The 15,791-nt window shown below is 38.9% G+C and overlaps 2 protein-coding genes across 12 annotated transcripts in view; one reads left to right on the top strand and one right to left on the bottom strand.

Annotated features, from left to right (window-relative positions):
- Positions 1 to 365: 365 nt before the first annotated feature.
- Positions 366 to 11,559, top strand: RNF139 (ring finger protein 139). Its single transcript, XM_010972622.3, has 2 exons — positions 366 to 1,066; positions 9,491 to 11,559. Exons 1-2 carry the CDS (start codon positions 886 to 888, stop codon positions 11,305 to 11,307), a joined length of 1,998 nt encoding a protein of 665 aa, XP_010970924.1. The 5' UTR covers positions 366 to 885; the 3' UTR covers positions 11,308 to 11,559.
- Positions 11,560 to 12,147: 588 nt separating this feature from the next.
- TATDN1 (TatD DNase domain containing 1) overlaps positions 12,148 to 15,791 on the bottom strand; it is a 30,330-nt gene continuing 26,686 nt past the window's right edge. For all 11 annotated transcript variants that reach the window (XM_045508490.2, XM_074353047.1, XM_074353043.1 and 8 more), the window contains 2 exons: positions 15,526 to 15,652; positions 12,148 to 12,321 (listed from right to left, as the gene is read on the bottom strand). In XM_045508490.2, the coding sequence (XP_045364446.1) occupies positions 12,219 to 12,321; positions 15,526 to 15,652 (230 nt within the window). In that variant the 3' untranslated portion in view covers positions 12,148 to 12,218. The remainder of the gene's footprint in view (positions 12,322 to 15,525; positions 15,653 to 15,791) is intronic.

The following is a 15,791-nucleotide window of genomic DNA, read 5'->3' on the forward strand; positions in this document are numbered from 1 at the left end:
TGGGAAGGATCTTTTTCTCGGTAGCGCCTACCACACCCAGCCCAATGCCACGAACCAGCCGCTCCAAAAAACGTACGCAGCCTTCCCTCCAAAAGGAGCCCAGGCGCCCTGGCAGTATCTTCCCCGACCAGGCCTCCGGGTTGGGTGGGGTAGGTCTGGCGGGCGACGCGCTTTGGCTTTCCTCCTCCCAAGCAGCTCTGAATCACATTTATGGGACGTTTAATGGGCTCTAAAAAAGCAGCTAATAATTCCCGCCCCCGGAAGTAGGGACTTCCTCACTAAGCCAACACCGCCCCTGGTGAGGCGGCCACCCTGAGGCCAAAGGGCGCGGCCGCCCAAGAGCGCCTGCGCCACCGGGTGGCGCCAAAGCCGCGAAGGTGGATCGGACCGCGGAGGTGGGCGGACACCATGGCAACGCTCAGGGACGTTTGCTACGCCGAGCGTGATGACCGCATGGGAAGCGCTCCTAACGCCAGATTATGACGCGGGCGTCAGCGCGCGGGCTCCACGGTCTCGCGTGACCGCGGGCGCAGTCTCCCGGCCTGGCAACAGCAGCAACGGCAGAGGCAGGCGGGCGAGGTCAAGATGGTGGCTTCGCGGGCGGGGGAGGCGGTAGAGGGAGGAGGAGCCAGACCATAGCCTGCCGGAAACACCGACACCCAGAAGCCTCCCGGGAGCCGCCGCTTGCTGCCTCAGCCACCGCCTCCGCCGCCTGCTCCAGCTCGAGAGACGCGAGCGGGCGGCGGGGCGGGCCGTGAGCGAGACGCGAGAGGAGGAAGGGCGGGGGCGGAGCCGCCCGCCTTCGCCTCCGCCCCCGGCCGCGGTCCCGGGCCCTGCCCCGCGCGGCCCTGCCCGGCCCGCCCAGCCCCGGTGTGGCAGCGGCTCATGGCGGCGGTGGGGCCCCCGCAGCAGCAGGTGCGGATGGCCCATCAGCAGGTCTGGGCGGCGCTCGAAGTGGCGCTCCGGGTGCCCTGCCTCTACATCATCGACGCCATCTTCAACTCCTACTACGATTCCAGCCAAAGCGGGTTCTGCATCGGGCTCCAGATCTTCCTCCGGCTCCTTGGTAAGAGGGACGGGGTAGCCAGCGTCGGGGGACGGCTCTGTGGACGGAGACGTGCCGCAGGGAGCTGGAGGCCGCGTGCAGGCCGTGGTGTGTGTGTATTAGGAACCAGTTTCTTCCCCCCTACCCACCCCCACCGAGGCGTCCTTGCGGGCTAGGCGCGGGGGAGGAGATGACACTTGTCTCAGAGTTGACAGCGGAGCGGTCCTGCCAGCGAGTCTGCCCCCTGTTCATTCTTTTTGCCTCTGAGTGAGGGCGGGGAGGAAGCACTGGTGTGTGAGCCTGCGGCTCCGTGTCTGCTGTTTCTCTTGGGGAATGAGTGCTGGCTTACCGCGTCCTATGCGACAGCCTTGGAAAAACAGCAACTCTTGTCCGGATCTCTCAGTGTGTGACCTTGGGCTCCTGTGCCCAGGCCTGGGCCTCAGTTTCCCCCTTTGCAAAATGCAGAGTACTCGTATGCTGTCATTTAAATGACATCCGAACGAAAGAGATAAGGTTTCGAATATCAGGCGTTGAAACCATTACCAAAAATCCTCATGAAGATTATAAGCCCTAAAATTTTCCATAAATAGAGAAGGTATTGATGGTTATAAAAACGTGGCTAGAAAGTGGTGCGACGTATGAAAATCAGGGTCTTCGTTGCATATGATTGGAGTGCTAAAAACATACTTCATTATCTTTTCTTGCATTACCCTAGTGAGAAGCATTTATGCGTAAAAGAATTTTTTTAAGTTACTGGAACTTGGCAAATTTTGTTGATGAGGTAGTTCTGATCGGTTTTTAGTGGGTTAGTGCTTTTGAAGCAGAAGACGGGCTGATGGTGAGATTCTTACCAAGCCTTTCTGAATTAGTCATCTGTTGCTGCTTTAGTCCTACTTCGAAAAAAAAATGGTAATGTCGAGTTTTGCTTTTAGCAGTAAATAACACTTTACATTTGTTCGGTGCTGGACTTCTGCAGTGCATTTTCACTAGTATTATCTAACCTAACCTTCAAAAATCCCTCACAGGAGGGTGGGTGGTGTTATTCTCCTTTTATAAATGAGGAAACTGAGGGTCGTAGAGGTTAAGTGTTTTGCTTTTGATACACAGCAAGTAATTGGTTGCCAGCGCCTAGGCTTAACAATCTCCTGACATCAGGCGTGGTTCATTTTCCTCCTCAGTACAGCTGCAGTCCAGATACAGAATGGTATAGTAATGATCGTATTGTAGATCTTAAAAGTAACAGATGTGAGCATGATGTTCTTTAGCACAAGGCTTTTCAGTAACCCACCAGCTACTTAATCCCAGCCATTCCTGCTTACCGCTGCAACAAGTAATGCCCTCATTATTTGTGGCAAAAATGGAGCGGTGTGCATTCCAGTGTACACAAATAGTGAATCGTTATGTTGCACACCTCAGAATAATGTTTATGCCAATTATACCTCAATTAAAAAAGTATTGGCTAGCTTTAATGTTTTGTATATATTTTATATATTTTGTTATATATATATTTGTATATTTAATTTATTTTGTTTAGTTCTGATACTTGTGGGTTAAAGTGAGCTTAGTCAAATAATATTACAGTGAAATTAGTAAGAATGAGGACCTGTTGGGAAGGCATTTTATAATTGCCAGTTAGAAGTCACTCATCATGATCATAAATTAACAGGCAGTTACTTATCTTATAGAAAGGTGGTCCCAGCTGAGCCTGATAGCCTGCCAGCCCCTCCTTCCCATACCTGTTCACGTTAATTGATGATATGCTTACAGGCAAGACCTGTGCTGTTCCTGGAATGGGAAGACTGAGAAATGGAGAAAACTGATCGTTTCTATTCCTCAAGCTCACAGGACAAGAGATACCTTGCTAGAGAGTAGAAGCTAACAGACTTCTAGGGAACTTTATCAAATTTGGGATAAGCACGTGCTGTTTGGGGCACTAAATAACCAAATGTAACAGGGACCTGAGGGTGGGAGGAGGGGCTTTCTTCACTTCTGCTTTGAGAGGAGGCCATGGTGAAGGCACCCCCCACTCTGAAAAAATGAGCTGTGTTTGAGAGGATTCATATACTCATTCTGCCAGTAGTGTAGCCAGTGCCTTGAATGTTCTTAATGACCTGTCACTACAGAACCTCTGAGAGCCCGTACTTCAGTGCAGTACTCTCAGAGTTGAGCTTCAGGCTAGGGAGCTTTAAAGGAGCATTTTCCTTAACTAAGTAATTTGTAGTTTAAGAACACTGAATAAAGCAGTCTGGTATTTTCCTTGTACTATCCATGCTGCTTATTTTTGTAGTAAATCATGGACGTTTGTATTTCTCAGGTTAAAGAAGAATGTAACATTGGGCAAGTTACTTACCTGTTCTGTGCCTCCCTTTTCTTATCTTTACCTTTTAAAAGATGGACTATATGATGAATCTCTCTCCTAGGGTGTTAAGAGCAATAAATGAATTAGGGTAGTAAGCTCTTACAACAGTACCTGGGACCTAGTAAGGGCTATTTGTTAGCTATTAGTAAACATGACACCTTTAATTTGTTTTTAATACTTCAATTAAGACTATCCTGTGTTACAGATATTTCGGTTTTTGGAAGTCATCAGCAAAATGTTGGTGCTATTTATTTGACAATTTGGATCCCAAACTATTCTCTGTGTCAGATTTTATGAGAAATACAAAATGTTTTTCAACGCTTGACTGCTCCTCATTTTATGCCAGTGTAATTATGCTCATTTTTCACATTTGTAAGAGTAATAAAATTGTTGAAAACTGGTTTTGGTGGTAAAAAAAAAAAAATTTACCCTGAATAAAAACAAGTGTCTTTAAATATTTGAAGACCATTCAATGAAGCATCTTACTTGTTATAGCAAATGACAGGTTTGTGTGTAAAAGATACCAAAGGATAGTTGAAATCAGTTGTTCTACCTGATTAGTTTTTTGTAGTTGTAGACTCCTCTCTACTGCTGTATATAAATCACAAAATTGTCAGTCTCACCTTTTTCTTTTAAATGGAATTGTAAAAATGGAAATTTAGTCTGCATCCAATTTTATATATAGTGTCTGAAGAATTTACTCCTGCTTCTCCAAAAAACTGTTACTAGTATACTTTTATTTGATATCAAACTAATAAGAATTTTAGCGGGTCAGAATATAAATCATCTAATTTTGGAGATTCAAATGAATCATATCATAATATATATAATATTTAAGAATATTAAACTATTTTTAGGAGGTGTTAAATGCTAAATGAAATGCAACCCAGGGCAGCATAATGCTGAATTAGCAAATCTAAATCCGAGGCAGAAAATGCAAGCATAGGCATTTGTTTTAATAGTATTATTCATATAATGATAACTCATTGAAGTGGAAATGAGATTGGTGAAGTGTTCAGAGTTTGAATTAAAATGGGTTTGGCAAAGGTAAGGGAAACTAGGTGAAGTTAAACAATTTTGGTAGGCTGTTACTTTTTGGAAAGCCGTTTGGCACTATCATCTGAAGTTCATCATATATTTTTGACTCACAATTCCAGTTTTGAGAATTTGGCCTAAAGATAAAGTACAAAAACTATGGGCAAGAATATTCATTGCAGCATTGTTGGTAATAACAAAACAAAAACAAGTTGTTAATCTAAATGTCTATTAAAAGGGATCTGTTCATTGTATTGGGTTCAGCCATGCAGTAAAGTTGTTGAAAAGAATGAGATAGTTATCTTTGGTCATGTAGAAAGAACTCAGAAAACCTGTGAAGTGTAAAAAACAAAGTGAAGCAGTAGTAATTCTGACTGCATAGTGGTACCCTTGGGATTCTCTGCAGAGAGAGAAACCATTGACATTTTGGATGGGATAATTCTTTGTTGGATTTTGGGGGGTGGGGCTGTTCTGTAAATTGTAGGATTTTTAGTAGCATCCCTGTCCTGTACCAATTAAATAGAGTAGCTCTCCCCTTCCCTGAGTTGTGACTGACAAAAATGTCTCTAAATAATTGCCAAATGATGGGGAGGTTGGGTTTAGGTGTGCAGAATCTGATCCTGGTTGAGAACTACTGAGATGGACACATAGACCAATAAATAGCACAGAATAGAAAGCCCAGAAACAGACCACCCATGTAAACAGACAAACGATGTGTTTCAGAGGTGGAATTGAGGTAAATTAGACTATTCAATTAGTAGTCCTTTAGTTATTCATGAGGAGAAAAATTATACTGGACCCCCTACCTTACATCAGTATATAAATAGTTCTAAGTGGATTAGTACCTAAGTATGAAAAGTAGAACTTTAAAAGTTCTAGAAGAAAATATAGAACATTTTCCTTAAGTTCTTTAAAAATATTTAAAAGCAAATGTGTAAAATAGTAAATGATATGTTCAATGATATTAAAATTAAAAACCTCTGTTAGTCAAAAGGTAACAACAGTAAAGTGAAAAGAGCTCCATGCACCTGGAGAAGATATTTACAGCACAGTTTACTACAAAGACTTTGTATTCAGAATATTTTTTAAATGGCTACAATTCAACAAGGAAAAACAGCTCTGTAAATAAAGGGGCAAAAGATAAACTGGCAGTTCACAGAGGAAGAAACATGAATGGTCAGTAAATCAGAACATACCTTCTTTGATGAGAAATGAGATTTTTTGGAAAAGGTTAAGAAAAACCCACTATTATGATGAGACTCCCTTTGGGTAAAAAGCAAAAAAGAATGTATTTATAAATGTGTATTTGTTTATGCAAAACTTGATTTACTCTTCATTTAATACCTATAGTGTTGGAGTTTTAAAAAAATCATGTTCACATATTTTTAATAAAAACATACTTACTAAAAATTGAGTTTAAAAGCAAAATTTTAGTTTTATCTTATTATAAAAAACTTAGAATACCCTTTTTTTAACCTAAAGAGTTTGATAGCATAAAAAATTTTTCTATCAAGTACACCTACAGATTGATCATTTCAAGATATTTTATTTACTTTGTCCTGCATTTCATTGCTGAGGGCTCCCTTGGGAGTAAGGCGGTTACAACATTTATTTCTGTGCTCTCCTGTCTTTATTCTGTCAGGCACGAAATGTTTTTCCACAGCTTGCTTTAGATTATGTTTTCAAGGTATTTAAGGTACCTGAAGAGTTGTTTTATATCTTATTTCTTTCTAGTTTTTATTCCCACATTTCCAGAAAAGGTTAAGGATATGAATGGACTTTACACATGAAAGAGTTAAACACTGCTGTGTAACATGCAAGGTGGTTTTGTTTTGTTTTTTTGCTTGTCTGATTTTGTTTGCTCATTTTTGGTAATCCAAGTGGAAAAGGCCCTGAACTCTCATGAATTTTGTTCATATATATCTTCAAAGCTCCTGAATTGATTTTGATACTTGCCTCTTTTCCTACCTTGAGAACTTAAGTGAAACTCTCTAATCACTGGAGAATTGGATCCATGGGTTGTGATTTCAGTTAATTCTATTCGCCAATGTGCCAGGGTGATTTTTCTTTATAAAGTAGCATTTATATATAGCCTTAACTACTTATGCAGGTCACTCTTAAACCCTAAAGAGAAACTCTATCCCTGGGCTTAGTTTCTTAGCGCTACAGGTTAAATATCAATATTTTTATGTCTGAAGTTGTGAAAATGCAATGAAACTTTGATATTATTGACAACACTTCCTGAAGGCCACGAGAAGGAATATTACTTGAGAGACCTGTTACTTGGAAAGCTGACTTTTTCCCTGTGAAATGAGAGCTGATTCTATATTTCCATTCACAGGAGTATGAATATAAAGGAAAAGTTTAAGAACCTTATGTACATGCACACTTTGGGTAGGAATTAAAACAGTTTTATACTATTCTTGAAATGTGTGGTCATTATTAAGTCTTGGAGAATAATTTTAAGCAAGAAAGAGTGATATCGGATTGTTACTTGCTAGGAGACATCCAGACTTGGAGGCTGTAGTCTCACCACATTTTCTATCACATTCTCTTTTTGCCTTTGGTATATTTGCACAAAGTAAAATGACACTTTTTCTCCAGAAATATTTCAAAAACCCAAATCATTCCTTAATCTGTGTGTAAAAATAAGCTTCAGGGGGAAGAAAGCTATTAAAATAAAAAGATCTGATTATAACTAATGGCACACCACAGTTCATGATTATTCACAGGTAGAGATTAATTTACCACTTTGTGAATAGCAAGTTTAAAATAACTTACAGTCCCCACTTGACTTTCTCCCTTTTAAAAAGTTGCATAAAATAGAACTGAAGTTCTTTTGATTTTGTTTTGACTCATTTTAGAAGTTAAGTTTCAGTTTTGTCTCTGGAAAAAATGCTGACTTTCGTTTTTCTGTGTGGAGAAAGTAAGATTACATATGGCATATGGTGGCTGAGTAAATTCCATTTCTTGTTACCTTCCATGGAAAGGGTTTCTAATCCTGCTCCAAAAAAGCCCATTTTCTATTGAAAGGGCCTGTTCCCAGCTGTCAGCTCTTTGGGAGGCGGTTAGCGGCCCACTTGCTCAGGGAAGCAGTGGTTCTTGTGCAAAGATTGATGCATCTTCTAGGTGATTGTGTCCTTTGGTTCTCCTTTTCACAGATGACCTGACACACTGGCACAGGATAAAATTTAAGTTTGTGGGCAAAGTCATCATTTAGAGGAACTAGCTCTTGCTTTTACATGCAGTAGATTATGAAATGCCTCCGTTGTAATATGCAGTGTCTGTCTTGATTACATGCTGAAATCAGGTGGATAGATGGATGTTTATTTTGGAGTTTGTCACTTTTTCTGTACTCCAAGATCTGATTTTTCAGCTTTGTCTTACCTTTTTATAGGTTTCAGTTTCCAAGTGGTTTTGTGGTTTCCTTTAAAAATATAACGTAGAAGTAGACAGAAACGTTTATTTGCCAGATGAATACTAGTTGTATTCATTTTCTACAAAATATTTTGGGACCCATAGATGTCAAAGGTAGGATCCTTGCTTACCTTAGATAACTGCAAACTACAGTATCAGGCCATGCATGAGTATTAGGTGTTTGACCAAGTTCTGTAGATAAGCTGAAGGAACAGCCACCTTCAGAGAAAGTGGGTCTGCAGGATGGGTGGGATTTGAACAGCCAGGGAGCTGGGGAGTTGATGGGGCATCCTGCCCAGCAAAGAGAACAGTATAAACACAGCTGCAGTCATGGCAGAGAAGAAGAGGTGTGTTTGGGAAGGAAGTCCAAACGCAAGCGTTGGTGTGTGTGCTGGGAGGAGTGGTATGTTAAGACTAGGAATGTAGATTTTAATTGATGGTCATTTCAGAGCTGCTGCAGTATTTTGAGCAGAGACATCAAGAAAGGCAATTTGGGGATGGCTTGTAGATGGATTTGGACAAGATGAGTTTTTGGAGATGGACTAATAGGTTCATGTCACTGAGAAAAGGGAGGTACAGGTATTAGCAGAATTTGCGACTAATTGTCAGTGTTTGAGGGGGTGGGGTAGGGATACCATTAAGAGAATAATAATGGCACCTCTGACTGAAATTGGAACTCGCAAGGAAGAGCTGTTTGAGGCGAGTTAGGTTTTCGAAATTTTGAGTGTTGCAATTGTAATGTAGAAGTGGAAATAGTGACTATTTGGATTTTGTTTCCATAGTTGAAACCTTGGGTTATAATGTTTATTGTAATGTCACTTAAAAATTTGTCAAAGCACAAAGATGGTACTGGATGCACATTGGACTATATACTGATTATTAGGAGTGTGGGGGGAGACTGATTAAAACATGAATGTTTTCTGAATGTTACTTTCATAATTTTATGAACAATAAAAAGGGTGGACTATTTGAAGAAAAAGATTCAAAAGTACAGGAAAAAGGAAACTTGGAGGACATGTCTGAAATTTGTAGGAAAGTATGTAGAGGAAAAAAGTGACTTTGGACACATAGGAGAGTACTCAAATTTAAGGAGCAGGAAAAATAAGAGGCAGCAGGAGTTCACAGTTTGAGTAAAAGGAGGAATGAAGGGTAAATGTAAAACTCTGTTTCCTAAAGAACATTTTTAAGGAAAAAAATCTAAGATTTGATAGGAGCAAATGTTTTCCATTTTGGTAATTTTTAATTCTTAACGTTTTTGTAATGGAATTATTTTAAGTATTTTTAATAATTATAAATTTCTAAAGCACATGTTCTTTCAAGTTTAAAACTTGTTAAAATGTATCACAGCAAACTCATTTTGAAGGTAATTTGGTAATTTGGTGTCTGGACATGTAGTACTACGAGAATTACTTTGGAGTTAGAAAATAAGGGAGAAGATTTTGAATGTTTGGTCTGTCCTATTGAACTTTGACTTTACGATACCTTTACTGGCCTTTGAGCCTAAATTGTCTTAAGGCTTAGTGTTCATCACTTTGAAAATACTCATCTTGCCTAAATAAAGGAAGAGTGAATATCGTATTAGTGGGAAAAGATACTTAATGTTTCATTTGGATGACTTTTCTTTCTTTTTTTAGGTATATTTGTATCCAGTATTGTTCTGATCTTGTCACAGCGATCACTTTTCAAGTTTTACATGTACAGCTCAGCCTTTCTGTTAGCTGCAACTTCAGTGTTGGTAAATTATTATGCTGCTTTGCACATTGACTTCTATGGTGCCTACAACACATCAGCATTTGGAATTGAGCTGCTTCCTCGAAAAGGCCCCTCGCTGTGGATGGCGCTCATCGTTCTGCAGCTAACGTTTGGAATTGGGTACATCACACTACTGCAGATTCATTCCGTCTATTCACAGTTAATTATCTTGGATCTCTTGGTTCCTGTAATAGGCTTAATCACAGAGCTACCATTACACGTCCGAGAGACTTTAGTTTTTACTTCTTCCTTGATTCTCACATTAAATACAGTGCTTGTCTTGGCAGTGAAACTTAAGTGGTTTTATTATTCCACAAGGTATGTTTATCTTTTAGTGAGGCACATGTATCGAATTTATGGATTACAGTTATTAATGGAGGACACATGGAAGAGGATTCGTTTCCCAGCTGTACTGCGAGTCTTTTGGCTAACAAGAATTACAGCTCAGGCTACAGTATTAATGTACATTTTAAGGATGGCAAATGAAACTGACTCCTTCTTTATTTCTTGGGATGATTTCTGGGACCTCATTTGCAATCTTATAATTAGTGGATGTGATTCTACACTTACTGTACTGGGCATGAGTGCTGTAATTTCCTCAGTAGCCCATTATTTGGGCCTTGGAATATTGGCCTTTATTGGATCAACTGAAGAAGATGACAGGCGGCTTGGCTTTGTAGCACCTGTTTTATTTTTTATTTTGGCTCTTCAGACTGGTTTAAGTGGGCTAAGACCAGAAGAGAGACTAGTTCGCTTAAGTAGAAACATGTGCCTTTTATTAACTGCAGTCCTGCATTTCATCCATGGAATGACAGACCCTGTATTGATGTCTCTCAGTGCCTCTCATGTGTCATCTTTCCGTAGACATTTTCCTGTGCTCTTTGTCTCTGCTTGCCTGTTTATTCTTCCTGTTCTACTCAGTTATGTTCTTTGGCATCACTATGCACTAAATACATGGTTGTTTGCAGTTACCGCCTTTTGTGTGGAACTCTGCTTAAAAGTAATTGTTTCTCTCACTGTTTATACGTTATTCATGATTGATGGCTACTATAATGTCCTCTGGGAAAAGCTTGATGATTATGTCTACTATGTTCGTTCAACAGGCAATATTATTGAATTTATATTTGGAGTAGTAATGTTTGGAAATGGGGCTTATACTATGATGTTTGAGTCAGGAAGTAAAATCCGGGCTTGTATGATGTGCTTACATGCGTATTTTAACATCTACTTACAAGCAAAAAATGGCTGGAAGACATTCATGAATCGTAGAACTGCTGTTAAGAAAATTAATTCACTTCCTGAAATAAAAGGGAGACACTTACAAGAAATAGATGATGTGTGTGCAATCTGCTATCATGAGTTTACAACATCTGCTCGTATCACACCATGTAATCATTATTTCCATGCTCTTTGCCTTCGGAAATGGCTGTACATTCAAGATACTTGTCCAATGTGCCATCAAAAAGTGTACATTGAAGATGATATCAAGGATAATTCAAATACATCTAACAACAATGGATTTATTCCACCCAATGAAAATCCAGAGGAAGCTGTAAGAGAAGCTGCTGTTGAATCTGACAGGGAATTGAATGAAGATGACAGTACAGATTGTGACGATGATGCTCAGAGAGAGAGAAACGGAGTCATTCAGCACACAGGCACAGCAGCTGAAGAACTGATTAACGATGATACTGATTAAAATAGCATTTACTAATCATTGAGGTATTTGTTTAAAATTCAGTTCATCCAAAATGGAGTAATATGCTTCACTTAAGTGTGTAACCAAGCACAAAAACAGTATCAGTGTTGAATCTGTGAATGGTTTTCCGTTTACTGTGATGTGCTACTGTAAATATACCTCTTTGATTCCTTCTGGTCTCTTTGGTGACCTATTTAAATTTGTGTACATTATTGTACATAGAATAAAATGTTTTCACGTTTTTATGACAAACTTGAACAAATAGCTTTTTAATAGATGTAATAATATGGTGCGTCAACTGTGCCAAAGATTCCTCAATGAAAGTATACAATGTGTCTAACTCTGGACCCTAGTTTTTCTTTAAAATGGGTGGGAGAGAATGAAAATGCCAATCAGGGAAATGCAGATCACATTAAATCAAGGAAATCAAGTAATTTGGACCAGAGGGTAAATGCTTTATGCAGTGTTTTAAAACTGAGGAAAAAATAGGCTGCCAGAAGTGACTGACACACTCTTTTGGAATTTGAGAGTACCAATGTAGTTGACCTGGGTTTGAAAGTCATGATTCAGAGATTGTGTCAGTGTTGAGAAATAGCTTGTATCAGTTAAACTTTATAAACCCAAATGTGCTGTTTTAATTTTGATGTAAAAATCAGTATATTTGTTAGCCATTCTTTGTTTGCAGCATTGACATAAAACTGGCCTTTCAAACTCTTGAATCAGTTACAAAATGAAATACTTGGCGGTTTTCGCTGTTTTAAACTAAGACACTAAGTGACTTTAAAAAATCCTGATCTGACTCCATCAGTGGTGTGCAGTGATAATTCCTCTTTAGACAACTTCCAGAGAATTCTTTTATTGAAACTTTTAAGTTTTACATTTATGACGGAAAAGTGGAAGACACACACCAATTACATGTCAGGAAAAAATACTTTAATGGTGTTGTTATATAGCGTATTGGCTAGTTCCAGTGGATCTTCATCTCTTACTGCTGACAGTATCTCCAGTATTTGACTAAAATAAAACAAAAACAGATGGTTAAATTTCTAAGTACATAATCTGTTTTAAAGGTATTGTTCTTTTTCCATGTAAAGGAAGATACTATTTTAGCAGCTTTAACATAAACAGGTAATACTCAACAGGTATTAAGGTTTTCAGCAAAATTAAAAGTTTAACTGCTAGGATATTTATAATAGAGCAATTAGGGACAAATTTCTGGGACAGTCTTACATATAACTAGAGCCAGGAACCAGGTTCAAATAAATTATAAAAGTAGCCCATATTATGTGTACCGCAATTACGGAATTACCCCAGTGGAAAAGAAGAGTCCATTTAAACTGTGGGCCATTACACATTCATTGGTGGGTCGTGATGTGCTTCAAGCACACTGCACTTAGTAAGGGAAGTACTATTCCATTTTTGCTTGGGTTTTATTTATATATGCGCATGTATACTGAGTCATAGTGTGGTACTGAGGATAGCAGAGTTTGAAAGCCACTGCTTAAAGAACTAGTCATAAAGGACAGCAAGAAATGCATTATCACCACTGCAGTGACAGCAAAGGAAGTTAGAAGTTATTTACTTGGAACGATGTATGGTTAGCGGGGAGAGGGGGAGGCTATTTCTCTCCCTGTACTTTTTCCCTGTGACAGAAAGGTGTCTGTCTCCATTTTCTTTCCCTGAATAATGATAATTATCAGTAGTGTTTTCTGGCAATACTGTATGTAGACAAAAGATTTTTATACATGAATTAGTTCAAAGTCAAGATTAAACATTTAAATATCCTGTCTTAAGCTTTTTATTCCCTTTATGGGCTGTTTAAATACGAACACCTAAAGGAATTAGGGACAGAGATGAACTGGAATGAAAGCCTTATTTAATTATATGTATTAAGTGAATTGACTACACAAATTCTTTATCTGATAATCAAAATATGCGAAAAGCAAATCTATTAACATTTTAAAGTGACACTAAAGGCCAATTTGCAATTTTATTAGCAAACAACAAATTTTTTTCTCTATTAACTACTTGGAATTGGAAATTAATACATAATATTGAGTCTTGCCACCCACCAGTCTCCCTTCCAGTCCTTTCTCCACACTGATACCAGTTAACAGCTTTCCTGATTACAGTCTTTTGGGTTCTGATAAAATTTAAACTACTGAGGGCGGCAAACAAGAGCCCTTGCACTCCAGCCTCACTGTACCTTCCCTGTTACGGTGCATCCTACTTTCTGCCACACTGAAGTCATTGTTCCCTGGCGCAGCTGAGCCCTTCCCCAGTCTGCCTTCGCTCAAGGTGTCTGTCTTGGTCTGGCCTAACTCCCAGACCAACTTGGTAAACAGCTGAAATGCCACCTTAGTTAAGTGCTGCTTCCCGTCAGGGCAGGCAGCTGCTCTGGCCTATGGTCCCAGTCTCCTGTTCCTACCCCTGTAACAGTACTGCCATCGTGGACGGTACTTCTGTCTGCTTGTCTGCTCCAGGAGGATCCTTGTCTGCCTTGTATAATGCCTTATCCAAAGTGCCTGACACAGTGCACCTATTCATAAGGTGGAGGGATGAAGGTGGGGATGGTCTTGTTTCCTCTGTGTAGTCTCAGTAACTTGTACCTTTTTTCTGATACATGGCAAGAACTTCAAAATGCATTTCAAGGAATTTAAAAGGCGAGAAAGATCTCTACACAAAATAATTAAAACATAAAACTGTTAACAGATGGAGCTTATAAAAAATGGCTTTGTAAGTAAGAATTAACTTGCTAATCAGTACTTAGTGTTAGAGGCATGTGTATTTCTGAAATGTGGTTTAAAATTTTTCAGTTTACAGATGTTGATTTTCCCAAGCTCTACCTACTCAGAACTGGAATTCATGATTGCAGTTGATACTCAAAAAGCCGCCTTGGTTCTTAACAGTCTGCATTTAGAAACACCTTAAAATTGTTTTTCAAGTGTGTGGCCACAATGAACAGCTGTACTTTTACCTAAGATTAAGGCAGTGTAGAAAATTGATTTAGATGCACTGTTGGCAACTACTTCCTCTAAGCTGGCTGCTGGAAAAATACCAGTTTCTAGTCTCTAGTGTCCTCTTAAATCTCCAAAGAATTAATTAGAAATATTGTCTTCTGAGTTTCAAGTACCTACACTTCATAAAAATGACATGTTTCTTTACCAACCATACTTTAAATATATTCCTCACCCTGCGGGTTTTAAAACATTCAGTTTTAAAGTCTTTGCTAACAGCATGTTAATAAAGGAAAATCCTTCCAGGGTATTTTTATAGACTAATTCTTCACTTTTCTGGCTGCTAAATTTTAGATCTGCTTACCTAATACTCTTATGTGTTAAAAACTACTAAAAATTGATGGTGCATATTAAAGGAATTACTACAATCTAAAAGCAACAATCCAGTATTAATTTTTATGAATGTGTGATAAATATGTCCAGGTGCCTGAATTGGTAAGCCATAATAGACTGATATAGTCTAGTTAAATTGTGCAACACAAGAAGTTGGATGATGTTCCCATTAAAATAAACTTTTCCTGTAAATTATATGCTCTGCAGCTCCTTGACAGATGGATAACAGCCCCTCTTTTTCACATGCACTATATATTATAATTTTTAAAATGATGCTGAATTACTATTTTTTCCCCCTAGGAAATAAAATTCTGTAAAGTTTTGCCCTTTTTTTGGTTGGAAAAAGGAAATCCTTTCTATAGTTGATCTTAGCCAAGAGGCCAAGAAGCAGTAGGAAATCCTTTCTATCATTTGTCCTTTTATACAAGAGGCTTAAAGGAATGTGTTATTTCTTAGGTTTATTCAGGTTGTCAAATCATTTAAAATACAGATACCATTAAAAAGGTCTGCCAAGATTGTGTTTTTATAACCATCAGCAGGAAACCGGCAAAAGAAGGAACTTTAGCCAGGTAAGGTGATTCTGTATATGGACAGCTTTAAGATCTTTTCCCTCCCTGCAAAATGACAAATGACCAAAATGACAAGAAGTTCTTAACTGCTGTAATAAAATGACTTTGAATTGAGAGGATATGGAAAGAGGAGCTACTTAGAGCAATTAGGTATGAATTCCTCCAAATCACTGTATTAAAATGACCTTTCATACCTCCATTTGGATTTCACCCAACTTTCTGTTCCTTCGGTTCATTTTGTAAATGGCATCTGGGGGTTGGCTTTAATGTTTTGAAGACCATGAAAACAAAGTACTTACATTATATGGCAGGGTTCATTTCTGTCTTTCAAACAGTGCCCATTTTCCCACTTCTTTTTGGTAGGAAATGAAGTTTTTATATATTTTGATCCAGCATGTGTACTTTTGACTCCACACCAAGGTGCATCTAAAGTTAAGCAAAGAAAAAGTCTCTTAAAGAGGTTTACCTTTTTAAATTACTGTTTTTTAATGATTACTATCAAACTAGTATTTCAGCTCTAAAATACAAGCCACGATTCAGCTAACAGTTCTAAGAAAAGCGTAAG

The sequence above is a fragment of the Camelus bactrianus genome, chromosome 25 (genome assembly GCF_048773025.1).
Source record: "Camelus bactrianus isolate YW-2024 breed Bactrian camel chromosome 25, ASM4877302v1, whole genome shotgun sequence".
In the NCBI taxonomy this organism is placed as follows: Eukaryota; Metazoa; Chordata; class Mammalia; order Artiodactyla; family Camelidae; genus Camelus; species Camelus bactrianus.